Source organism: Phalacrocorax carbo, chromosome 15 (assembly GCF_963921805.1).
Source record: "Phalacrocorax carbo chromosome 15, bPhaCar2.1, whole genome shotgun sequence".
Taxonomy (NCBI): domain Eukaryota; kingdom Metazoa; phylum Chordata; class Aves; order Suliformes; family Phalacrocoracidae; genus Phalacrocorax; species Phalacrocorax carbo.
In genome coordinates, this window is record NC_087527.1 from 859,298 (window position 1) to 885,218 (window position 25,921).

The window sequence follows — 25,921 nt, forward strand, 5'->3', positions numbered from 1 at the left end:
TTATGCTCAGTAGGATTTAATCAGAAACACAGTCCTCCTGAAGGCATAAGCCTTTCTGGTTAAGTAAAAAGTTGCCACCAGCTAATGTGCAAGACAGTAACGATTAGCCATCTGGTGAAGGTCCCTGCTGAGCTTGCCATGTTACCCCCCGTGCTGAGGAAAGCAGAAGGTGAATCAGTTACGTTCTGTCCTTGCCTGCAACTGCACGGTCATCCTTAGGAACAAGGCGCAAAGCTTTCCGACACAACCAGGAATTGTAACTGTTCTGACTTTTCAGCTGCCCATTTTTTTATCACTACACCCCAGCTAAATTATTTCAAATAAAAACTGTCTATTGCCTTTCTGAAAGCTGAATTTATCCTCAAGCTTTATCAACCTTTGTTATTTTTGCCCCTTTGTTTCTTTCTGCAAAAATTGCAACTGCCAGGAGGCTTCCCAGTCATCTAAAGAGCATCAGTAAACAGGAGCAGAGACAGATGGCTGCAGCTCAGTTTAAACCCGCAGAAGATCCAGCCTCTCCCCTGCATTGCAAGTACTACCAGTAAGATGCAAATATAGGTAGAAAACCAAACAAGAATGCAGTAGTCCCAGATAGAAAACAAGAATGTATATACAGTCTGATAAGGAAGAACTCACTGTAAGGACAGGGTGCTGAGATTTTGTGTACAGTGAACATCCATTACAGCCGTACAACAACAGGCGGTGAGGACGGCAGCGGGGGGTGGGGGGGAGAGCTCTCCCTTCATTGCTGCTCCCAAAAGTATTGCTGGCAAAAAACAGTCAGCAGGGAAAGGAAAACCAGGCATCTCCTTCCAGCAAAGTTAGTCTTCTGGGAACTAATACACTGAATTCACACAACCTGAGAACGTGGCAACATCTCTGATAGGCCTCTCAATTCACCCACTACTTCAGGAATTCAGTCACATTGATAAATAACATGTTAACCCCTTATTAAAATGACAGATTGAAAGAGACAAAGAAAATCTGTGAGTTATCTAGTGGGTTTAGAATGATAGAAGTCTATCAAGACAATCATACTGGGTTTTTTTCATTCCTGGATTTGATGGTTTTTCACTTACTGCCTAGAAGACCAGTGGTGTTGGCACAAGATACCATTTACATTATGTGCCTTGCCTTGGTAAATAGGTTCCCATGTCCGCATGCATTCAATAAATCTATCTGCACCAACATAGTTCACTGTTTGCCTCTTCCACCAACTACAAACCCACTGCAATTCCACAGACACACCTGCATGCCTGAATGGCTTATATAAGAACGGGTTCAAACATTGCCCATTCTTCCCCAAACAAAAACTTTGCTGAAGTGAAATTAACAGCTCTCCCGCGGGGCTTCCTGATATTCCAAGTTCTTCCTTCACTTAGCGATAGCAGAAAGCTTCAAGAACAGGGTTGCACAATCATCACCTCCAATCAGCTCTAATTGAAGGATGACACGAGACAGAACAAGAAAATAGCGCTCCAATTAATACAGACAGGAAAAAACAAGATTATGGGAGCAGCATCATTACTGGTAAAGCTCTAGCAAAACCCTCAGGTTGTAGAATGTTGGCACACTACCACCCCTAAGGTAGAGTTTAACAACTCCTCTGTGCAAGAATACGAGGGAGAGAACAATCTGGTGGTGGATACTGAACAGTTGTGGCCCCCTTTTACCTCAGTGTTCGTACTGAAACTTCAGGAACTGATTAACATGGGACCCATTGATCCTCTCAACAGAGGTTTGAATCAACCCATCTAGGAATCAAAACTGTATTCCTAAAACGCAGTCTGACATATACCCCTGCAGGACCTTCCTAAAACAGGACCACCAAAAAATAACCACAGCCTTCTCGCATTAAACAGTTGTCCCCTTAGAACGATTCAGCCAGGGTCACCTAGAAAACCTCTCCCGTTCATTTTCATACCATTTCCTGCTCCATACGTTTAAAAGACTGAACAAAAAGCTGGTACGTACCTGTATCCCCATGAAAGCAGCTGTCCTGGTGACATCTCCCAGAAGGCAAATCTCCATCGCTTGGCCAGATCTGTCCTGTTTTTCGTACACCCACAATAGTAGCCTCAGACACAACAACCTGCTGCTGCCTGTGCCGTTTCTGAGACTGGGGGGTTGGTGGGCTGCTACTGTCAAAGGACTGCTGAGAGTTCTGGGAGGGAGAACGGCTTTTATCCCGATACATGCGGTAAGTGGTGGGGCTGGGGGAGACGTGGCTGGACTGCCCTGAAGAGAAGTCTTCCTCACTGGAGGTAAGGTTCTCATTAGAGCTACAATCAGGAGTATATCCTCCTCCGATATCTTCAAAGCTTCTGGGGGAATAAGATCTCCTGGGCCAAGTGAGATGTTTTTCTTGGTCACTTGCACCCTGATTTCGCAGAACAGGTCCTTTCCCTTCTCCTTCCCCAATCATTCCACCAACGTAGACACTTTGATAGGGTTGGAAGTCCATGGGCTGCCAAGGTGAGCGGTTGCTGCCATTGGCATTAATCAGGTTATCTCTGAGAAACCTGGGATTCAGTTCGGCATCCTCATATTCTCCGTCATACCCAAAGCTGCTCTCTGACGACCTTCCCCTGTAAGCAGGCCTCTGGAACTCGCTGAAGCTGGGTACCATGTTAGAAGGGAGGGAGTGCAAAGACTTTTTGCGTTCCATTTGCATGGCTTGGCTACCAAGGGAGCTTATTTTATCGGAAACATCTTTATCGTTGACCTTTACTAGACCCTTCTCATGATGATACTCCATGTTCACATAAAAGGGCTTTTCAACAACATCCTTGTTATCTCCGGCATGTGAATTGACCTTTTTAATCCTTTCAAAATTGGACCTTAGGGCTGCCACACTGGTGCTGTTCCCTCTCTCCTTAGAACTAGGTTCAAATGATCCCTCCTTCTCAGCAGATCCCGCTAGCCTGCGAGTGGAAGCCGATCTGTGTTTTGAAGGAGAGCCATCTGTATCGCAGCGGTTCTCAATATCTTCCACAACTCTCTTCAGTTTTTCCTCGCTGTAGTACTTACACCTGTCCTGCTCCCCCTCTCCGTGATGGGGGCTGTCCAAAGGCGACAGGTCTGACCCATCACTCTGGGTAGACAGCTTCCGCAGAGAGGGTATCCTGGGTTTCAACTTCTCTTCCCCGTGGTGTGACTTGATTTTTTCATGTTCATCTTGGTCAGCAGACTGGTGATGATGCAGGTCTTGGATCTGCTGCTCTGCACCCCCTTCAGGCAACTGAGAAACACGTTTGAAACCCCATCTCTGTCTATCATAGCTTTTCTTCTCCTTTGCCAGAAGAGTCTGCAAGTAAATCATGCGGAACCTCTCCTTGTTGACCTCCATCTCCAGTCTCCGGATAGATGCTTTGCACATCTCCAGCTCCTGTTCGATGTCTCCCACCGATTTCAGCTCCATTTTAGGAGGCTCAGAGTCTGCAAACTGTGCTTTCCAAGCCTCCACAAACCCCACAGGGTCCACCATTTTGCATACGGGAGCAAGTGGAGGATACAGGAAGGAGGCTGGAGAGAGATAGGTGGAGAGAATAAACCAACCGGATCTCACGTGTAGAGGCAGAAACAGCTCCAGCAGGGTCAACTCAAAGCGTCTCCGTCACGGTCAGCGCAGGGGAACCGGGAGGCGAGCGGCAACCCTCGGAGCAGCGCCGGCTCCCCGCCGCCCTCGGCTGCCGCCGGCCCCAGCCCGCCGGGCGCTCGCTACTCTCTCCCCGGCATGACCGGCCTTCTACTAGCGAACAACAGCGCTCCCACCCCGGCGATCCCAGCGCGTTTCCAAGCGGGTGGACAAAGGAACAGGCTCGGGGCGGGGGAGGGAAGGTAAATATCGCCCCCCACCCACCTCCTGCCGCCGCCGCCGCCGTCCTGGGCACGGTCCTCGGTGCAGCCACGCTCAGGAGCCCTCCGCTCCCTCCACCCCCGTGTTGTGCTTTCTCTTTCTCTCTCCTCCTTTCCCCTGCCCCTTTCCCTGTCTCCTCCTCCCGGCTATTGTGCTCCCCTCCGGGCGCACACGCTCTCCGGAGCCTCCGTGCGGAGCGGCCAGGCGGCGGCGGCGCGTCCCGCGGCGGGCCCGGCCGCGGCCCCTCGGCGGGCCCCGCCGCTACCCGTGGGTGCCCGAGCGCCCCGCGGCCCCGCGGGAGCCCCCCCGGCGCGGCGGCGGCTGCCGGCCGCTGCCCATGGCCCGGCGGCGGCGGCCCGAGCGGCGGCGCTGCGGCTGCGGCGGGGAGGGGAGGAGCGGGGCGGGAAGGGCCGCGCGCGGCGGCTGACTCGGCGCTGGGGCCTCTTAAAGGGGCCGCCCGCGGCAGGACGGGGCCGCGGGGCTCGGAGGGCGCCGGCCGCCGGTGGGAGGAGGACGGAGGTGTGCGGGGCTGCTCCCTCCTGCAGACACAGGCCTGGTCCTCGCCCTAGGCAGGCATGACTGTACCTGAGCCCGAGCACACGTCCCCGCGTGCATAGGGGGGCGGCCCTATGCCTCTTTCCCATCCGTGCCCTCATATATTATGGATAAACACCAGCGTACTCTCCCCCCAGGCTCTGATGCAGCTCTCCTTCACAGGTGACATTTTCCCCCATGAACCGAAGTGCCAGTTAGGCGTAGGCCCATCATTCATTCAGTCCTTCCTTGCCTATAAGTGACAAGCTGGGTTTCCGAGATGGGCAACTGGTACGCCTAAATCACTATGCTGTTAACAATAAAGGCTGTTTTGTTTAGGCATCAGTCTCGCTTTTGCCCTGTATATTGTCCGAGCCACGGTAATTCAGAGCCCCACGCCTCAGCTCTGGGTGAAAGGTTGCAAACAATTTAAACAAAACTCTGGCCACTGAGCATTTACTCCCTCTGAAATCACAGTATGTGGTCGTGCTTAAGCCCTGTATCCCTGCCACGTACTAATTCAACCTCTGAAAAAGTGGTAACAAGTATTCCTGAAGTTCTATTGTGCCTGTTTGGAGGATAGGAAAAAGTGAGATACATAACCCTCATATCCCCCATAAATTGCTTCTTTCATGGCTGCAGGGAGGTATATCTCTTCTGGTCAGTGTTACTAGAAAAGAGAGTGGAATATAGCCCCAACAAGAATTATTAAAATCCTGTAAGGACAGAAAGCACAAGTCCAGAGGAATAGCTCTCTTACCTTTGAAATACGCAACGTTTCATAATCCATTAAACAGTTTTTCTCTTCATGCTTTTTTACATGCAAGACAAAATATTTTTTGATCTTTTCAGACATATCACAAATGGCTAACCATGTATTCGGTTTTGTACCGTTCATCCCTCTTGGTTTTTGTTTCCTGGCTTTAACCTCTTTTCCTGTACTTGTTTCCTCAGCTTTTAACACATAACAGGCATTGGCTGACCTATATGGAAAACAGAGTGTAGGCTAAGTCATAATAAATTCAGTATGTTAGTAAATACCTCTATAAATCTTTGAAGAAATCTCAATCTTTCACAGAAATAAAATAAATCAGCTTTTCACAATTGATGCCATTCGCTATTCGTTTGCCTTAGTGGCACTTTGAACAACGAAATTCTGACATGCAATGTATTTCTAGTAATATGAAGTTTAAGACTGTACTGGCATGGTTATAGTAATGACAGGTGTGTTACATCATAGGGATATATTCTGAATTTATACATTGCTTTTAATGGAGTCTCACAGTTCTGATTTTTTGTTTTTTTTTCTGTTTGGGTTGACTCTTCTGACGTTCGTGCCCTTTCTGGAGGTAGTAGGAATTCTGCTGCGTCAGAGGAGGGAGTTCTGCACGCAGTTTACCTTTTAGTGAATAATACTGTTAAACACCCGCACCCTCTTCATCTATTGAGGTCCTACAACACCAGAAGTTTCAGTGGGAATTGAAGGGCTCGCTGCATTTTTGCCGATACTTTATGCATTCAACAGAGTATTATTTTAATAGGATACGAAAGGTGACTAAGGCTATGGCGGCAGACACGCATCCGATGTGAGAATCTGTGAGGAGGGGGCTAAGCTACAGGCTGGCAGCCCCGCACAGCCCCCCGCCGGCCTGCGGGGGAGCGCACCGCCCTGCGGTGGCCGCAGAGCTCCCTCTTCTGGGAGAGAGGAGCCGCTCGGCTCAGTCTGAAGAGCCCTTGAGCTGTTAGTTCTGAGCCGTGCTCCAGCATGACCCCACAAGAGAGAACCAGAGGGTTTGTAAGAAGGGAAAAAGAATGGTAGCACATAAGCAGAGTCTTTTCCGAGAGAAATAAAACATTTCTAATTAATCTGTGGCTGCAACTAAGAAACCATTTAGTGTAGCACAAAGCAGCCCTCTGCAGTAGTTTGACATGTCTCAAAGTCCCATCCAGTCTAAGTCGTTCTATGAGCCCAGAGAGATGGCAACTCCCCTTCTCAGAATTCAGAGAATGGCAATTTCTCACCGTGGGAACAAACTTCTGGTCAAAATGACAAGAAACCGATCAACCACCTCCACTACCAAATGCAGATTCTGCTACAACTTCAACTCGCCGAACACTTCATTTTAACTTGTGTACTCAGAGGCTGTGATAGAGAGAGTTTATACCACTCGCTCACTGATGTGTTACACTGTACTCCCTAGAACGACCTCTAACTATTGATGAAAACCTGAAAAGACACAGAGGGGGACAGACCTATTCAGGAAGAGCAGACTCTGGTCATACAACAAGCCGAGCCCGAGCTAGGAACCAACAGATTCAAAAAGATCTGAATCACATGACCTATAAGAATATAAGTAATAATAACCTAAGCATCACATGCTCACTCAAAAAGCAGAGGCAACGTCATTAAAAATTAAAAGGAAAGGCTTTTACAGTAAGAAATGAACTTTGCCTGTCAGGTGACCGTTTCTTAAAGAGTGTTTGATCTGTTACCAGTTGATTTCCGCAAAGAGATATGCATACTTATTTAAACAGGAACTCATTAACCCATTACTCTCTGCTTAGTGAGACAAGAAACAGCATAACGTTAGTACTTTGTAATTGTAATTGATTATTACAATTGCTCTTCAACTTTGCTTCAGACCGGCTCTGAATGTCACTTCAGTTTCTCAGCTGCAAATTCCACAAGGAGGCCAGCACTGCAACTGTTGCCATGATCGTTGTGAGGATTTCAACAGGCATAAAAATCATAGTTTAGTCTACCTATGTGTTCTGTCTTCCACAATATTAAGGCTTCTTCAAAGCCAATTAAGTCGCTGATGGAATGGATTAATGTGCATAGATAAAACATAGACCACATAGAAACATTTAAGAACTTGCAAACTTACATTTATTTTTCCACCAAAGTTAGTTTCCTTTGTGCTTTCCTAAGCAATTCATCATTTGCAGCATGATCCAAGATTCATTTTAGATGATCAATTACTAACACTGAGTTCTTTGCAGGGGAAGTATCAGGGGGGCTAAAAAACACCCCCCAAAACCAGCCAAGCAAACCCCACCAGCCCAGACCACCCCTGTCTCAAAGCATCCATCATAAAATAAGTGGAGTCAGACCATTGTCAAGTGATAGTTAATGACTGACAGTGTTGCATTTGTACGTGAAGTCTTTGGAGCTCCAGAAGATACAAACCAGTAATGACATCCAGCAACTTATGAATCACTAGGAAAAACTGTCCCAGTTGACTTTCCAGGCAACGTGATTGCATTGTTGAAGAGACTGCATCTCTGATTTTGTACAATAATCAAGCTCATCAACGAAAGAAACAGATATTGGGGGGGGGGGGGGGGGAACCAAACCTGGAATGCTGATCTTTCCTTAGATTTGTTATGGATTCATTTGGCAGCTGTAAACACCAACACATCTGCACTGAAAACTAGCTCCTAGCCTCAACAGCATGATTTCCTTTAGCAGAGCAAACCATCTTTTCTACTCTCATTCAAACTCGGTAAACATGACGACCGTGGCTACGCCACCAACTCCGTGCGGCATGTGATGCAAGTGGAGTGTGTATTCATCATCTTTGCGAAACAGATTTGGGAGATGAACAAATACATAGAACATCATAAGGTCAAAATATTACACATTTGGATAAATAACTCCTTACGTACCCACACACATTCATTTTCTCCACCAAATGCCACATTTGCACCTTTGCCAGAGTTGGCACAATTGCCGAAGGGAAGATTGTCCAACTAGAAAGAGTTCCTAGATCTCTAGTCGTCAGATTCTATGAAGCTGCTCTAAATCACATCATAAGAAAATAGAAGTAATAAAAAGGATGTTTAAGTCATCTTTTTTCTGCTATTTCCTATTTATCATCAGTCGGGGGGGGAATGGAAGGGAATCTAGAATACCTTTAGTTTGATGCATAGATTTATAACAAATATCTTTATTTTCTCAGCAGCTCAAATCTGAAAGGTCCTGTTATAATCAGTTTTCCAAATACTTTCTGTAATGACTGAATTAACACCTTACAAAACTGTAACTTGAAACTCTCCATAAGTTTTCTTCTTTCTCTCTGTTCAAACCAGTTGCAGTATGAAATTTAGAGCATTACAGAAGATGTTCCAACTTTTTTTATGCCAGCATAGCATGAAATGCTGGATTTGAATCTCAGAAGTATGGAGTTATAAGCTGCTGACAGAGTTCTAGAAAAGCAGTCTTTCTGTTGTCCCAGTTGATACCTTTGTTAATTATTTCGTTTGAGTATTTATAGTAATTTTGAGGGACAATAATTTGTATGGTTTAATGCAAAAGGTTTACATCATCTCATTTATCTTTTGAGAAATATTACTAACTAGATACTCGGAACTGAATATTAAAATTCTGTGAGATACGCTCATTTTATTTCCCTCTAATTTTTCCAGTATTTCCCTTTAACTTCTTTTGTACTTTTGTACTTTTGCACTTTAAACCTCATTATCACAATCTATCATACTAATGCAATTACTATAACAAATATTTGGTCAGTATTTGTGAAATTTCTGGCAACATTATTTGTCATTGAAGTTTCTTGCAATGTCATTTGTCGGCAGGAATGACTTAAAACAGGAGTATCTTTTGGCATCAGTCGTCGTTACCCAAAGAGAAGAGCATTACAAAGCTGCTTTACTTCAATGAAATTTGGTGGTACTCAGAGCTAATCTCTCCCTATTTATTGGATTAACACCCATCATTAATGACTAACTTCTAAAGAACTAATTGCACTAGGTTATGACAACGGCGATTTGAAAAGGCAAAACTGGGGCAATGCACTTTCAATCCAGCCAGCACCCCAAGTCACAGCAATGTGTCCAGACAGCAGGTTCTGTTGCAAGCATTCAGTAATGACATCTTCACACAGCGAGTACCTTAGGGCTTAACAAGCATGTGTTTGCTTTGGAAAACTCAATCTTTTCCCACCCTTCTAAACCCACATACACTTGCAAGTCTTTTCACAAAATGGCAAAACTATTTCTCTATTACTGCTTCTTATTAAGCAGTGGAGCAAACTGCTCCCAGCATCTAGTGATCAAATTATCTCGTGTAGTAAAAGTAGATAGAGGGACTAGGAGTTTAGCAGCGGTACTGAATCTAACCTTACCAGCTCAGAGATCCTACCAGAGACAGGGATCAACAAGTTCACGACTGGGACCGCGTATGGTTCCAGAACAATATCACGTTACTACAAACAAAAGACCCCAGTTAGAATAAAATTAAAGTGTCGTTACTCTTGCCACAAAGTGTAACTGCAGGTTAGACAATACTAATGAAGATAATCCAGAGAAGGATTCTGCATCCTCTTCGGGAGATGGAATACATGAAATCTAATTTTTCTATGCTATGTACCTATGTGACCATTCTTTCTTTTTCAAGAGGGTGGAAAAAGAATAGCATCCTTACCTGGTAACATTTTCAAAATATTAGACAGCTGGGATAAAACAACAAAGTTCCTACCTGGACTTCTCCTAGGCTTGGAAATATTTAAATACTGGGCTCTGATTCTCAAGTGGAAAACAAAAACTAATACAGATTTTTCCTGAATGGAGAAACCACAGTGAAAACTACACAGCCTGCATTCATGTACCTCCATACCTGTTATTTTAAAAGATTTCTTTTGGAACAGTTTTTAAATATTTGGAATACATAAAAGAAAGTCAGAGTTATTTTATACTATGACCTTAAAAGGCAAAAATATATGCATAGCACTCTTTATTCTGAACTGCCATTTGTTTTCTGCTCCCATAAGAACGCAACTCACTAAGACTTCTAGAGAATTACCTAAGAATACCACACCAAAATTACGTAACTTTTGACTACAAGTGTTTCTGGCAGACAGGTGAGTACAAGGCACCAGCAATGTCATCTTGCATTAAGACAAGGATATTATGTTTCCACTAGACAGAGAAAGGTTTATGTAACAATTTTACCATTCTGCACAAGCGAGCCTGCAGCAGCAAGGGAACTCAGAAAGAAAGTTGGGGTATTTTTCCTCCCTCATTTCCAAAAATAAAACTGTTTCTGGCTTGAGAGCTTTCATTGTTGCAGGTGGTCTGTGCTGGACTACAGAGAAGCATGGCGCTTGCAGAAACAGTTGACGGTTAACAGCAACTCAGGCTGGCTTGAGTTTTGCCTTCTGGGATTTCCGTCATGCTCTTTTCCAGTTCTGTATAAACAAGAGAGTTATAAAAATCAATTGACAAGAAATTATACCATCCAATACTAAGGGTAACAAAGGGTGAATGCAGCACCTTTATGCTAGGACTCAGGCAGACACTGACATGAACATGCTTGCAGGTGTTTGAAACAGGCTTTAACACTTGAAAAAAATCCCCAATCCTTCAGACTGTAAACAAGGAAAGTACACACAAAAAGCAAAATTTAACATACTGATGAGGTTTCCTGCCCCAATTTGGGCCACATGCCCAGCAGTTTTCTCCAGCTCCTTTATCATGGACTGTTCAAAGGTCAAGGCAGCAACTCGGGAGAAGAACGCTCTGACGTTTTCCCCTAGGAAACAGGAATGAAGTTATGTGTTTTTACAACTGCACATCAACATATGATCAAGCATAACAAGCAAACAAGCACATCTGTGAACAGATCACTGCTCAGTACTGGGACAGAACAGGCCTCTCCAACAATCTGTCCTCCGTTCTGATCACTGCGGAGAAAATTTCTTATTTTCATACTCTGGAATACTGTACCTTTAGTTTTAGTCAACAACAGAGAGAATTCAGTTTGTGGTATGATCTTTTTTCACTGATAATGTTGAGTAGCGGTGCACATGTGTAACTACCTATGAATTAAATGTGCTTAGACGTTGCACAGCAGCTCAAGTACTCCTTTCTGTAAACACGACGGTGCAAGCACACATACAAATGCTCAGATAAAATCAACCATTAATAAACTTGAAGTTTCTAAGAAAAACAACAAAAAAAACCTGCATTGGAATGGGGGGATATGGAACTTGAACCTCCTCCCACCTTAACATAAGCCTACATGCTTACGCCATTTTTACTTTATTTACAGTAACTTACCTGTTTTGGCTGAAACTGACCAGTATTCTGCCCGCATCTCTTTGGCAAAGCGGATGGCATCTAGCTCTGTCCTTTCACACACAGCATCTGACTAAGTAATAACATGGAACAACTTTAACATAACAAGTGTGCCTGGGCTGGTAATAACACAGAGGTACTGCTAGCACCTATACTGTGATGCTTCCAGTTTTCACAGTGGCCTTTCTGGCCTTACCTTAGGACTTGTGCAATCAGAGGTGACTGCAAGACTATTCAAGTACTTAGTACTGCTTTTAAAATGGAAGCCTCCATTTACCTCCCACAGCATTGAAACAAAACAACACTTAACAAGAGTGACCATTGTCTCTAACTATATAGCCTGGTAGGGAGCTATAAAGACAACAGCCCAGTTACTGGTCTTGAAATTGTTGTCACCCCATCACTCTTAGCAGAATAGTTGCAGGACTGACTAATAACAATGGTTCTTTGGGTTTCTTCTTTCTTGTCTTTGTCTCAGATCCCTTTTTCTACTCTATTTTTACCATATTATAACACAATGACCTTCCCCCCTTTTTATTTTTGCTCTTTTTTCTCTCTTCTTAAGACCAAAATTTCCTGCCCCTTCAATGGATTTTGCTTTCTTGTACTTTATTTTCAGGTCTTTTTCCCCTGTTATTTGTTCTGTGATCAACCATATCAGTCCATTGCTATTTGCTTTCGATTTCTAGCCCATTTGTGATGGACAATACCAGTCATCTTTCTTTGTACAGTTTTCTGTGCATTGTCTTACAATGGGGAACCCCTGGACAATTGAGAAGAATTCTAAAAATTTGGAAGGAATGATGTGACATCAAGATGGGAAGAAGAGTGAATCCAGTCAGGAAGATACTGGCTTCGTACTGAAGTAACACCTGGAACCCCCAATCCTTTGCTTTGTTCTTGTCTCTGTTTCAGCTGAAAGGGCTACCATTCTAAAAAGAGAAACTAACTTACAGTAAGGAATTCTAGCTTAGACAAGACTTCAGATCTGCATCCTCAGAGGTCTACAACTCAGAAAAAGTAGCACAAGCAACACAAAGTACCAGAAAAACTGAGAGACATGCAGTTTTCTGGGACTTAATTTCAGTAAAGGGTAAAAACCAAACTGCATAAGTGGTACTGTGGCAGCTGGGGGAGTGGGAAATTAAAAAAAAAAAAATCAACTAAACAGCAGAAGAAACAAGTTTGTTCTGAAATCTTTAAGAATTAGGTATTGATAGCTAGAGAAAGACAAACACAACTCAGGATGGTATAGGGTGAGTGCATTGTATCCTGTTCTTCTGAAAATGACGTAACATTCAATTAAGAATTCTTCCCTGTTCCTGAATACTGAATACGTACTCTGTAAAAAAACCCACACCATCACCACCAACAACAAAAAACCCCCACACCTTCAAGACCATTAGGTGTTCCATTCTTTTGTGCACCCAACTTTTCTCTGCCTTTTCATTTGTTTGTACGTGCTTGAAAAATGTCATGCAAGGAACGGAAATAGGGATGTTTCACTAACTACCCATTTTTTCAGAAAGCATCTTCTTAAATTTGTTCTGAGTGTGCTGTTCTATTTACTTGTGATATTCTTCTGTTTAGGTTTTTCCTTCACATACTTTATCTCAACAACATTGTGTACAACTTGTGAGGGAAATCACTTGAGGAACCAAGGGAAATCTCGTTTCCTTATCTGTATTCAATTTACTTACCACCAGATCTTTTTTTGTTCCAACTAAAAAGATTAAGCTGGAATCTGGCTCATTCTCCCTCAATACATCTTCTAGCCACTGTCTGAAATACAAAAGAGAAATGAGAGAATCAGTCAGAGGGACTGAGGCACACAGGAGAAAGTGACAGATAATAGGGTCACAAGAAAAGTGAGAGGAGGAACTTATGTGAGAGCCTTTTTTTCTAGGCAGAGAGACACCAGCAGCTATTCCAACTCCTTTGAATACATGCCTTCCACTAATGAAGAGTTCAAACGTGCCCACTGTAGAGTGCAAATTCAACATTGATTTTAGCACCCATATATATACATGATGATATATACTGATTTTATCAGTATAAGGGAGAAGGTAAAATTTTGATCGAGATCAGGAATAAGAAAACAAGAACCAGAGAAAAAGATATGAAAAGCATAGCAGATTAAATACAAATGGGAATAAAGAAGAGTAAAATAATCTAATCAGCATTATAAAACAGCTCCCAGTGAAGGCTGCATAATTCTTGTTCATAAGCTTTTATATTTTTGTTACTCTGGCAATCAAGTTCCTCGAGTTATCCAACACAAGTCAAGGAGGGAAGAGACTGTGTGTGGGGGGGTGGAAAAATCAGGTTCATAGCCTTCAATTATTTTCAGCCAAGCAGACACACTTACATATATATTATTTTACAAAGTCCTATGTAAAGGAGCTAAGTACCACAGCAGTAGTCTAAGAAAATAGCCTAATACACATTCAAATAAGACAGACTGCAGGTTGTAAAGCAACACACAGCTACATTACAGTCACAACAGTATGTTAGAAATATGTACACTCTGAGCTGATGACAACAATGTGGATCATAGATCCACGCAGGGTTTTGCAGCCTGCACCAAAAGCAGACCAAGTTTACTCATAACAATTAGTGTGCTGTTACAACCAAACCATTACAAGTATCAGAACCAGTAAGTTTAGCTATCTCTACATATACTATGAGGCTTTAATTGTCTCTCTTCTTTTTGACAGCCTATCTCCCAAAGGAATCACTACAGAAACTAGAGGAAGAAGATAAGATTTGGGGTTAACCTAGAAAATGAGAGGCTCTTGAGATGCTATGCATGAGATCAATTTCATCATTTACATTAGCCTGTTATTGTTTATAGAAATGGAATTAAAAAAAAAATGCTCTTGGGGGGCACCACATCTCTTCCTGCATGTCTAGTTTTGGAAGGATCAAGCTCTTACTGAACTGCTTTTTTCCCTCCACTGACTGTAAAGGAGGTCAGGGATACATAGTTCAAACTTAGGCTCTGCATTTTCTTCAGAATAATCCCACCCTACATAATCCAAAAAAGTGTCTGTCGTTCTTCATTTCTTGGCTGAATAGAAAATACGCTCACGATCCAGCAAGTTCTCAGCACATACAGGCTATCCAAGGCAACTAAACCTGCTGTAGAAGATGTAAAGGCTAAGCCAAAATACAGAAACGTACTTGGTGTGATCCAAAGTCTGGATATCAGCCAGATCAAACACTGTAATTATAACTGCAATAAAAGACAAGAACAGAAAAAAGTAAGTTAGAAAGTGTATCAGAACTCTCTCCAACTCATCTTGTTAAACAAAGAGAATGTTTACATATAAAGTGCAAGAGCAGGTTTAACACAGAGGAGATGGAAGATTATTTACTTGCTCATCCCTCTTCCTTCTCTAGCACCCAATAGGACTGAAGTCCTTAGTCTTCAACATTATTTAGTCTTTTCCTGTAGTCTGCAGTCTATAGTCCTATCACTCCTTTTATTTTGGGACCACAAACTCCTGCAGAAATTGTCTCTTACCAAAGGGACTGCCAGATGTATCCACTTCGAACTTCAGCAGTAACCTTACCCAAACCCAAATTGTTTTCCCCCTCGACACAAGTGCCAATTTTTATCACTGCATCATCAGAATATTCCGAGCTTGTGGGTGTGAGAACATATCAATTAATGAGCTTTTTAGTCCCTTCTTCTCTCCAATAACAGGCAATCCATTCCACCACACTGTGTCTACAGGTACCTTTCCAAGGAGCACATATGTATATATGTTTCTGTATAAAGTACAGCCTCCTGTCACAGCCAGGATGAAATTAATTTTGTACTCACCCTCTGCTCCTCGGTAGTAAGCAGATGCAATGCACTTGAACTTTTCCTGACCTGCTGTGTCCCATCTGTGCAGTGGGTGGGGGGGAAAGACATTTCAGCTTAATGAAACCCAGCGTAACCTGAGTTACATGCTAATGAAACAGCAGACTGGTACAAGTTGGAGAAGAATGTGATACCAGAGGAGTGTTACCATCTGGAATACGTTATTCATTAACTACTGATAGAAATACAGTAAAGCTCTATTTAATTAAGACATTTGGACCCTATTTATTTTTTTAAAAATACTGGTAATTTTGGAGACATAGTTCCAATATTCATATTCTACATGGTAATACCCTTTTCTTAAAACTTTTTCCTCATCTATGGCATTTGCATGTGATTCTAGGGCAATCTAATTGTGAAAGTTTTCTGTGCTAATACTAGCTAAATCATATTAATATTAGCCCATATCAGAATCTTGCAAGTGCTAGATATGATATCTCTCCACACAGTACAAATTAGAGACCTACAGAGCAACCCACCAGGTACTAATGACACCATTAAAGAAAATCAAGAAAGTGCTTCTTACTAATGAACACGATATGCAGTCCTCTCAGCTACTGCCAGCACTACAGAGGTTTGGGTTTTTGTTATAGCCTGGCACTGCCTGTCATGGGTACTTGCAAATTTGTCTTGTACGGAAACCTCTCAGCAAGAGGGGGCACTAGTTCTTATTATATAGAAGTGTTCTACCCAGCCACTGCAGATTCTACAGATTAGAATTAGAAGTAGATTAGATTCTACTAAATGTCAACCTGACATTTAGTAGCTCATGAACATTATTGCTTCAGCTGGCAAAATACTGATGCATCAGTCTACATTTCAGAGGGACTCAAGTTCCAAACGGATAGTGTTTTTGAAAATTCTGCCATGCACAATGGCACTGAAATCAGTGGGAAATTGATTTCTAGGTATTTTTCAACAAATCCTACTAGCCATCTATTTACATCAATGATTTCTCAGAAAAAACATCTTCCTAGGTGAAAAGGTTTAAGATTCACGCACTAAACTTCAGGCAAAGTATTTTTCTGCTCTAGGTCATACTACAGCACAGATGATTCAATAATGCCCTCCACAGAATATTGCTAGCCACTGGAAATACCAAAGGACATCCTTCAGCAGAAGCAAAGCCGGAGAGAAAAGGCCAGGATTCCCACTAGTCTGATAAACAAAGCTGAAGAATCGAAGATTTTAGGTTCACATTCCAGTAAAAACACTTGCATCATTTGTGATTTGGGGAAAACCAATTAGTTCCTAACTAAGACCTGCTGAAATCACTGGACAACCTACAATTAATTTCAATGGCTGCAGGAATAAAACTCCCAGTAACGCTAAGTTCAGTGCCCATTGTGCTCACTAAACTCAAATGACAGAATGGTGTGACAATAGAACTGGACAAAGTCTGTGGCAAAAGCTTCCACCACTCTTTCAAGAAACTTCACTAAAAAAAGGCAGAATTCCACTGAAGTGGTGCAAGATGAATTTTCACTGATGAACTTATAACACTTTTTAGGGATGAGAAATCCAAGAGTAAAATTTTTACTCAAACTGAAAGTCCAGGTACAGAACCTGCTTTTCAGATCGCATAATTCTTTGCAATTTTATTTTTTAAAAATCTTTATTCCACTAGAGCCAGCAGCAATTCAAGCTCTGCTGAGATTGTAATCTGCGCAATACTTAACCATGCTGTCTCAACTTACATCTGGAGATTGTATGGCATTCCAATTATTTCAAAACGTTCGATTTCAAAATCCACTCCAATGGTTGCCTTATAGTCTCGGTCAAAGTTATCTTTACAAAATCTGCGGGGGGGGGAAAGGATGAAATATAGTAACACCCAGCTACAGGTAACTTCAAAACTAACACTATCTCAGGTAAATTATGAAGAAAAGAGTTAACTAACAGTTGAGTGGCTATATCTTGCAGAAGCATATATAAACACACCAAGAAACTAATTCAAAAAAGGAGATACTGGATAACAAACGAGAAAGCATATACATCTAGTCAGCTGTCAGGATGAGATGAGAATCAGAATAAAATATCTTTGGACTGTCAAGGAAGATACAGTATCTTATAGTTTTATTTACATAAATAATGACCCAAATGATTAATCAATGAGATTAATACACCATATCTACTTAAGAACGTGGAAGAAAAAAATAATAAATGCAAACATGGACAGAAAGCTGTCATGGTGATCACAACCTACAGAAATTCAGTGATCTGTTCCCTGGGCTTCAATACAAAAAGTGTAAGAGCTGTTTTTACCAGATGATAAAGAATCAAATAACTATTCTTTAAGGCTCTCTGCATTTTATCTGTCTTATTTTATAAGCTATGGACAAACTCAAGCTTCTTTCACATTCTTGCAGATGTAGAGATAAGTAGAGGTACCCACACAAGGATGACTTAAGAATGTTTCATTGAACCACCCTACAAGGAAGGAGAAAACATGAAACCAAGACTCAGACACTGGAAAGATTTTCTTCTGTACCTCTGTATCTTTTGATGGTTTAGCATTTAGACTGGATTTCTTAAGGAAACACTGTATCATACTTAACTGGATAAAAATAGTTCAGAATACAACATATACTGATTGAAGTGCCAGAGCATGACTTTCCGCGTTAGTATATCAAGCCTGTCTCATACTGTAGACTTTGTTTTATGTTTTATTTAATAACAAAACCATTGTCAAAACAGAACCATTAAGTACTACCCTGAATGGACAGGAATGGAAATGTTGTAACATTTATTTGAGAAAAAGCAACATCAAACCATCTGCTGAGATATACTGTACCTGTTGATAAGGCTGGTCTTCCCAACATACAGGTCTCCTACCACAACCACTTTGGATATTTTCAGCCTGTTATAAACATTTGAAAGCATTAAAAGTTTTTAGTAGCAATTTCAACATTCTCTCTCTAAAAATTTTGATTTGGATCCTTAAATTGCAGCTGATGAGTACCTGTGCCTCCAGTACACCTGTGCTGCAGGATCAGAGTCTTAAAACTTAAGAAAAAGGTCACACACACACAAAACCCCAACAACAACAACAACAAAACCTACCCACAAACAACGACTACCCCCAAAAAAAAACCACACCAAAAAAACCAGAAAACCAAAAACCAAACCAAAACCCTTGGGAGCAGAAATAGTCCATTTCTTACTCTGCATATATTTTTTTTTAATATAGTTCCATGGGACATACCTAAACTCTATTCTATTAAAATTGCTTTGACTACAAGTATACACATTTGGCCATTTGCTCATCAGACCATAGAGTATCTGCATCCTTGTCACTAAAATTAATCACAAGTTTCTCATTGACTTTAATACCACAAATCAAGTCCTAAGTGCAGAAACAAGAAATTGCTGATAATGAAATAACCCACTGCAGAATTTGTCTCTGGGAACAAAACCCCACATGGTTAGAGCCAATACATTTTCTGACTATCTGGAATAATATTAATCTGAAGCTAGCTTCATGTAAATAATCCTCTTTGCTCTGGGTCCTCCCACAGAATACAGCAGATGGGATTTCGGTGACTCAGCCCACATTCTTAAAATTGAAATGTAGTGTATCTTTTAGGAGATACAGGGGGATAAGTGAATGTAAGTGTATTTGTTGACCTGAACTTGGATTGACACCTCCCATATGCATGCTACAAAAATGGCTTAAGAGGTTTAACATTCTTCTGTATCAAGGAATGGCTTTTTAAACAAAGGAATAATCTTCTATTGAATACTATTTCTGGTTATATCAGGCTTACATGTGATACTGAATCCAAGTTACCTATTCTAAATAGTCCAAATCTTGACTGGTAAGCTGTGTGACTAATATTTCAGAAAAAAAGGCGGCATTTTGTGTGCCAGTCAATGCTAATTGGGTGGCCACAGGCCCCTAAGCCACTGACATGTCTCTGCTACTGATAAAATACTGAATACAATCAATGACCTTAAGGGAAAAGCAAAAAATAGGTGATGGTTTAGAGGTGTGTGTTCTATTAATTCATATTTGGGGGAAAAAAACCCCCATAGATTAGACAAGTTAACACATTGATGGAATATCAAGAGAGTCTTAAATACTGTCATTAGCTAGTGAATTTCTCAGACTACCTTTCCAAATGACAAAGGAATATTCCATTACTTGGGATAATGGAAAAGACAGACAATGGTTATTCCTGTCAAGTTTTACAATTACTGCACGAGACAGTTGTCTGTCCCTCCTACCCCCGCCCCACCAAAAAAAAAGATCTAATCATATCTAGAGAGCAGTGACAGGAAAAGTCGTTTTATTCACAAAGCCAAAATGTAAAGCCTTTTAGCTATACTGTTACCAGAATAAATGAACTGGAGAGTTGGTTTACTCTGGAAATAAAAAACCAAATAGATCTTGGTTACGGGGAGTGTGTGTGGGGTGGTGGTGCAATGCCTCAATTCACTAAAGCATGTCTTGATAGCAAAATTATCTGGAAATTTTTGACAAATTTACGTGAAACTAAGATAGTGACTGTACTTCTAAAAAGCAATAAACTCACCGATGTCTCTCAGGGAGACAAATTTTGGCTTCAATTTTTTTTCGCAGGACTCCCCAGTGAAATTAATAAAAAGTTCTGTTTAAAGATGGATATCATGACAAGTCTCGTAATCAACAACTCTAGATTTGAAAGAATAGTGAGCTACTTGTCAGTATTCACAGAAGCTCCACTTTATGAAAAATCCTTCACAGTGGAACACAAACATTTATCGTTAAAGCATACAGCTATTTATTTTAACTGAATAGTGATGATTTCTAACACAGTTTAGCTTTCTTGCCTTGCTTCAGGAATTAAATCAGTACAAGTAACAGTTCTGGGAGAGAGATTATGTGGAAAAAAAAACTTCTTAAAGAATATTACAAGGGAATAAAACAGTCTATTTGGATTTTTCAATGCTATCTATTTAGCAGAATTTTGCTCCAGCTTTAAGGAAACATTTAAGACAACTTCTCAGCATGCATACTTTAAAAGAGTAAAGCTAGGTTCTTATGTGTTTCAAGCAACTTAGACTGCTGTATGTTTATATCCCCCCAAAGCCTTTACTAACTGCTCACTGGGAACACCAACAGAGAACACAGCAAGGCTAGATCTGCCCTATTCCTTATAGCTGCTCTAGAATTTGGTTGCCATACTGACCTGCATGTCAAAAATTCAACACTAATTTTAAACAGTCAATCTTTTAAACTAAGAGTTTAGTTCAAAGTTGCTAAACAACTCAACTATTTTTTTCAACACTATGTATGCCAGCAGAAAAAGTATCTTTGACACTTATGGGAAGAAGAGGCACTTTATTCATTTACCACCAAACAGGTCAGAGAACTGCCATGTGCATGGGCTTAGTTGCCTTGAAATGTACAGGAGCGAGGAAGATGAGGAATGAGGGAGGGAAATCCTGTGAAGGAAGCAGGCTATAAAGAGCTTAAGATATTTTCTTCATTGCATGCGTGGTTTATTACAAACTTACCCAGCTGTTTCAGTGCTCCGCTGACAAACAGTCCTGACCTGTGCATGGAAGTTCTCTTTGAACTGCAGACAGGCCTCAGGTGTGTACCACTGAAAACATGAGAGAACAGCTACCAGGATAAATTGTCTTGATGTCTACCTTGCAAGAAGTCAAATCAGCAAGGAAAAAATAGATGAGATGATTAATTAAAAGTGTTTGTCAAGCACAGGGGTACCCTGCCATAAGAAACGGGATAGCTTTGGTTAGAAGGTAGTAAGTCTTCCCCAGTTATGTTTGTAAAAAGTCCTTTGAACAGCACCATCATTTGACCACCTTTCTGAGTGTCAGCATCTGAGCACTAGCTAAACTTCCACAGTCAAATAAATTTGCTCATCATTCTGTACAATAGCAAGTACCTTAAATTATCCCAGTAATCTAAGACACACAAGACAAACACAGATGGGAGCATACCTCCAGCAAGTCATTATTACGTGAAACTAAGATAGTGACTCTTACATGTGTGAAACACTGTTTTTATTACTAGTTTTTAATTAGGCATTAAAAATGAGGAAAGTGTATTTTACCCTATATTTGCTTAAAATAGCTGTGGTAGTTTTCATAAAATTAAAAGCAAAATATGTGGCAGAGATCAAGCAGAGAAAAAAAATACAAAGTCCCTTAAAAGGATCTTTTGAACAACTGAAAAACCAGAATGATAATCCCTTGCCCTTCCCTGTCCTTAACTCTTCCATTATACAAGTACAAAACTCTTTGGCAACGTGAATGATCCTTCCTCTCTGTGTTTCTACAGTTCCTATTACATTTGGCCTACAGTATAACTAAGGTTCCTATACAAACAGGAAGTTAAAATTGCCTCAGATTCTTCAACCAAAACCTCCACATAGATCTAACTAGACTTTCTGCATATTTAATATCAGCTATGGTTTTTATTTCCCCTTGGTGTAGGAACTCTTTAAGCATGTAATTATTAATGTTTGGCTGAAATAACAAGATAGATATTATAAGATAATACTTCTGTGAGCAAGAGTCACTTTCTGTAAAGGTTAAAAAAAGAAAAGAAGATTATTATTAAAGATATCAGCAATGAATGGGAACCTGAGGTCACATTCATCTTTGAAAGAAATCCTTAAACAATTTGTAATTTAGCAGAAGACAACAACTGTACATTAGATTAAAATATTATTAGCACAAGGGAAAATAAGCTCAGTGTGGCAGGTGCTACGTACTGTGATCAGAGGGATAAAGAATGCTTACCTTGGGAAACTCGGAGATTATTCTGTCCCTACTCACTGGGGGAACCAAATACATTAGGTTGGATTTCATCCTCCAAGTTCAATTAAATTCTACCAGACAGGAAATATGTAAAGAGAAACATAGTATTTAGGAATTCCTTCAGTACAGAGAAAACAAGATTTAAAAAAAAAAAAAAAAAAAAAAAGAACAGTTCTTATAGACTCACCTTTTTTTCCCCTTCAGTACAACTGGCATTTCTTTGATTGTATTAGCGTTAAAGAAAACCTGTTTCCCGTGTAAAAGGAAGCACTTCAGTGCACATAGCTGTAGTAACAAATAGGGGCTTTCTGAAACTACACGGCATCGACTCTAATTCCATGGGAGGGCAGAGAACAGTTCACTTAATTCAACATAAGTGCTCACAGTTTAGGCCTCAAAGGATTTTGCAGCGTTTAATTTAAAAATCTCGGTCATCATTGTTTGAAATGCCCCTGCGCTAAGCACATTAATAAATGTTAGGGGATACCAGATTTCATTCGGTCAGAAGAAAGGAGGAAAGATGAAGCTGCCACATTTCTTGGCACAACATCAAACTTTCATCCAAGATCAGCTCTGAAAGAATGAAATAAGTAGATAGTCTGACTTAGAAAAAGAATGATGTTCCCATGAAAATCACAAATGCCTTTAGATATCCCACTTGAGACATAACCATTTAGTTATGCAATGAAACCTCGTAGGCTGTTGGGGGAGGAGGCCCTTGACAGGGTACCAGGTTCCTACCGGCAACCGAAAGAACGTTTCTAGTAAGCACATTCATCGCGTAGCAAAGCGTAACGAAGAACTCACCGTGCAGCCGCTGATGCAGCGGGATGGCAGCCACCGAAGCAGCTCAGCCCGCCGCTGCGGGGCCGTAGCAACGGCTTGCAACGCTTCCCTTCCTCCCCTTCTCTCACAGGTTGGGAAGGCGGAGTTGGGCTCATTTAACTACACGGAGGGCCCTAGTTTTAAAAGAACAAGCTTGTTTTAGTGGCCGTACGGATTCCTTTGATCAGAAACTGCACCTTAATAAACCCAACGATCCCCTCATCCTGTATAAGAAAATAGCTCCATTTTCTTCAAAGATAGTTTGTATATATGGATACAAAGAGCAGGATTAGCCCAGCAGACAAAGAACTAACAGAGTGGGGAATTGTAACAGTGCTAATATTAAGCATAGTAACAGTTAAAAAGAAACTCCTGAGGGATTTTTTTTTTTCAGAATCTCAACTTGATTTCATCTCAGCGTTAGAGTGAGGAGATGTGCATGCCGCAAATGAGACATTCTAAATTATATTAATGTCTTTCTAGTCATTAGTAATCTTGCATTCTAACATACCAAACACTAAAGACAAGGAATGAGATATCACACAGCTCTTCCATATTGTTAATCAGCTCATTAGTTTAGACAGCATTTATTATGCTAGACTGTAATTTAGGATGCTAAAAGATTCTGCTATTTATTTCAGTAGGATTTAAATTTCCAAATTTCAGGACAAAAGAAAGTTCTTGCATTCTAGTAGTCTTATTTTTATAATGCTGGAACAGTCCTGGACCTCTTAGCATCCAGCAGACAAGCCTCTCCCATTCCTGCAGCAGACTAAAAATGTTAAAGGGCGAATTAGTGTGGATAGGTAATTTTACACAATGAGTAAGTATATAACAAAAAACCTACAGTTGTGTTTTATAACACCATACTAATAATAATGCTCAACAAAATTCCTAGTCTGCTACTTAGAATTAATGCTTTATTCCCTCTTGTGAGGAATTGCTTTTAAATCATTTCAGGCACTCATGTGATCTCAACCACACTGAAACACCCACTTCTCCCCAAAGAATCCAGATTTGCAGCTGATGGCTTATTCACCAAAGAAGGTGACATTACAGTATTTATTTATTACCATATGCATAGTTCTATTTATCATGCTACTTGTGACCCTATAAAACTAGAGACGTCTAAATGCTTTTTATGGTGTGCTCATCTATTTTGGCAAGTGTAAATGATTTTATGGCAACATTAACATCTTAAAATAATAGTTCTGAAAATGAAAAGGAAACCCCTGCCAGTTGGTAAGAGTTTCAAACACTAACTTTCTTTCTTTATATTTTCCTAGTTCTAATTCAACACATCCTAAGCATGTAAAAATGTCATGTGTACATAGGCTGACTCACTGCTCGTCTGCCGGAGCTCTTTCAGAAACTAAGCTACAAAAAAAAAAAAATCAGTTCAACAATCTCAGTGAATCCAAAGTACAGGAGGGACCAAGGCAACTAAACAGAAACATTTTAAAGCTGAGATGCCACCTTCACTTACATTTGGTGTATTTCATCTAAATCTCACGTACACATAAATATATCCCAATTTACCAAATCAACAAATTAGCCACAACATTAGGGGAAAAAGATCAATGATTTAAGAAATACAAAGCTGTGAAAAATACTGAGAATGATCAGTCCTGAGATCCAGATTTTCTCTTCTTACAGAGCTGAAGGGGATTCAGTCACCAGGAAGGGCTGGGAATATAGTATCTCCATGGCATCTCAACCCTTCTTACACCAGTGCTGCAGGAACAGTATCACTAGCAGATTCTGTGGATGGACAAAGGATTTGAGGAAGGCATTCAGCAGCTGTACATAAAATAAGTTAACGTCATGACCACTAACCAAAATTAGTATTCCAAGCTATAAGGACAAGACAAAACAACTCACAACAAAAGGACGAAAGCAGAGTTAACGATGAAGGACAAGAGAAGTCTCTGATCTTTTCCTTCTACATTGAGAAAAGTTCACATTCCTCCTGTTGAAATAGGGTGAATCTTCATAAATATATAGTTAGTGGAAGTCTAATCTAATTCAGCAAAATAACTTCTAATTTAAATAATCTGGTCTAAAATGTTGCAGAAGAATAAATCCTTCACGGAAAATACTTTTTAAAGCAGTAACTTTTCTTTTATGGATTTTGAAGATGAACAAACCAGAATCTATTCCTGGGTTTTATTTTAATCTGGTTGATCTGAATTACTTTGCCTTTGGAAAATCCAGTTTAAGAAATCTGATTATTATAATTGTTACTCAGACATAATGGAAAACTTCTCTATCTGCACAGAGAACTAACCTTTTACAGCACAAGCTCTTCATTTTTTGCCCCGATGCCAGATCCCATCTGACAATCCAGAGCACCCTTAAGTTGCGCTAGCAACATAGCAGCGGTACATTCTGTGTACCGTCCCCTGAACGGCACTGTACTTTGTAGCTGAATCATACTAGAAGACGGCTAAATCTTGAATAGTTATGCGAAACAGACTAGCATTAATGGAGACACCCACTACACATTCTAGCTGTTTATAGGGACATTCTGGAGAAGACTAGGAAAGAAAACCTACTCCAAAGCCACTGAGCTCCCTTCAACCCTTGCACCTCACAGCACTCCCCTGCTCTATTTCTGCCATTAACTCGACCACCATTTTGTTCAATTTTTTTTTTTTTTTCCTCAATCTTGTTCAACTGAAATGACTCTAAAAACCAGGGGGTGAGTAGAGCTCCTCCCTCCCCGCGTCAGCGGAGCGGCGCGGCGAAGCGGCCCCCACACTGCCCCCGCGGCGGCGCCTCCCGCTCCCGCCTCACGGCCACGCCCCCGCCCACCGGCCCCTCAGCGCCACCCCGCCCCGCGCGAGCCGCGGGCCTACCGGCCAAGGTGCCAGCTACGCTGCTGGCGTTGCTCCCTCACGGCAGCCAGGGCTAAAGCAGTACTTACGCTGTTGATGCAGGACCAGTCTCAGTATGCTTGGCTGCGT

At 41.2% G+C, this 25,921-nt stretch overlaps 3 protein-coding genes across 4 annotated transcripts in view; 1 reads left to right on the forward strand and 2 right to left on the reverse strand.

Annotated features, from left to right (window-relative positions):
- The window catches only part of BCR (BCR activator of RhoGEF and GTPase), a 111,793-nt gene extending 107,589 nt beyond the window's left edge, over positions 1-4,204 (reverse strand). Inside the window, exon 1 of the mRNA XM_064466411.1 lies at positions 1,975-4,204. Coding sequence (XP_064322481.1) covers positions 1,975-3,487 — 1,513 coding nt within the window. The 5' untranslated portion in view covers positions 3,488-4,204. The remainder of the gene's footprint in view (positions 1-1,974) is intronic.
- Positions 4,205-7,260: 3,056 nt separating this feature from the next.
- RAB36 (RAB36, member RAS oncogene family) lies at positions 7,261-25,914 on the reverse strand. 2 transcript variants are annotated; one of them, XM_064465970.1, is made up of 13 exons: positions 25,882-25,914; positions 24,610-24,716; positions 22,938-23,089; positions 22,113-22,201; positions 20,859-20,947; positions 18,154-18,219; positions 17,057-17,158; positions 15,318-15,382; positions 14,672-14,723; positions 13,189-13,270; positions 11,471-11,561; positions 10,824-10,943; positions 7,261-10,599 (listed from the first exon to the last, which is right to left on the reverse strand). In XM_064465970.1, exons 4-13 carry the CDS (start codon positions 22,179-22,181, stop codon positions 10,535-10,537), a joined length of 801 nt encoding a protein of 266 aa, XP_064322040.1. In that variant the 5' UTR covers positions 22,182-22,201; positions 22,938-23,089; positions 24,610-24,716; positions 25,882-25,914; the 3' UTR covers positions 7,261-10,534. The 2 variants fall into 2 exon arrangements, with proteins under 2 accessions (XP_064322040.1, XP_064322041.1); XM_064465971.1 differs by lacking the exon at positions 17,057-17,158.
- Positions 25,776-25,921, forward strand: part of RSPH14 (radial spoke head 14 homolog) — a 115,147-nt gene continuing 115,001 nt past the window's right edge. Inside the window, exon 1 of the mRNA XM_064465968.1 lies at positions 25,776-25,905. The gene's annotated coding sequence lies outside the window, so the exon portion shown is untranslated. The remainder of the gene's footprint in view (positions 25,906-25,921) is intronic.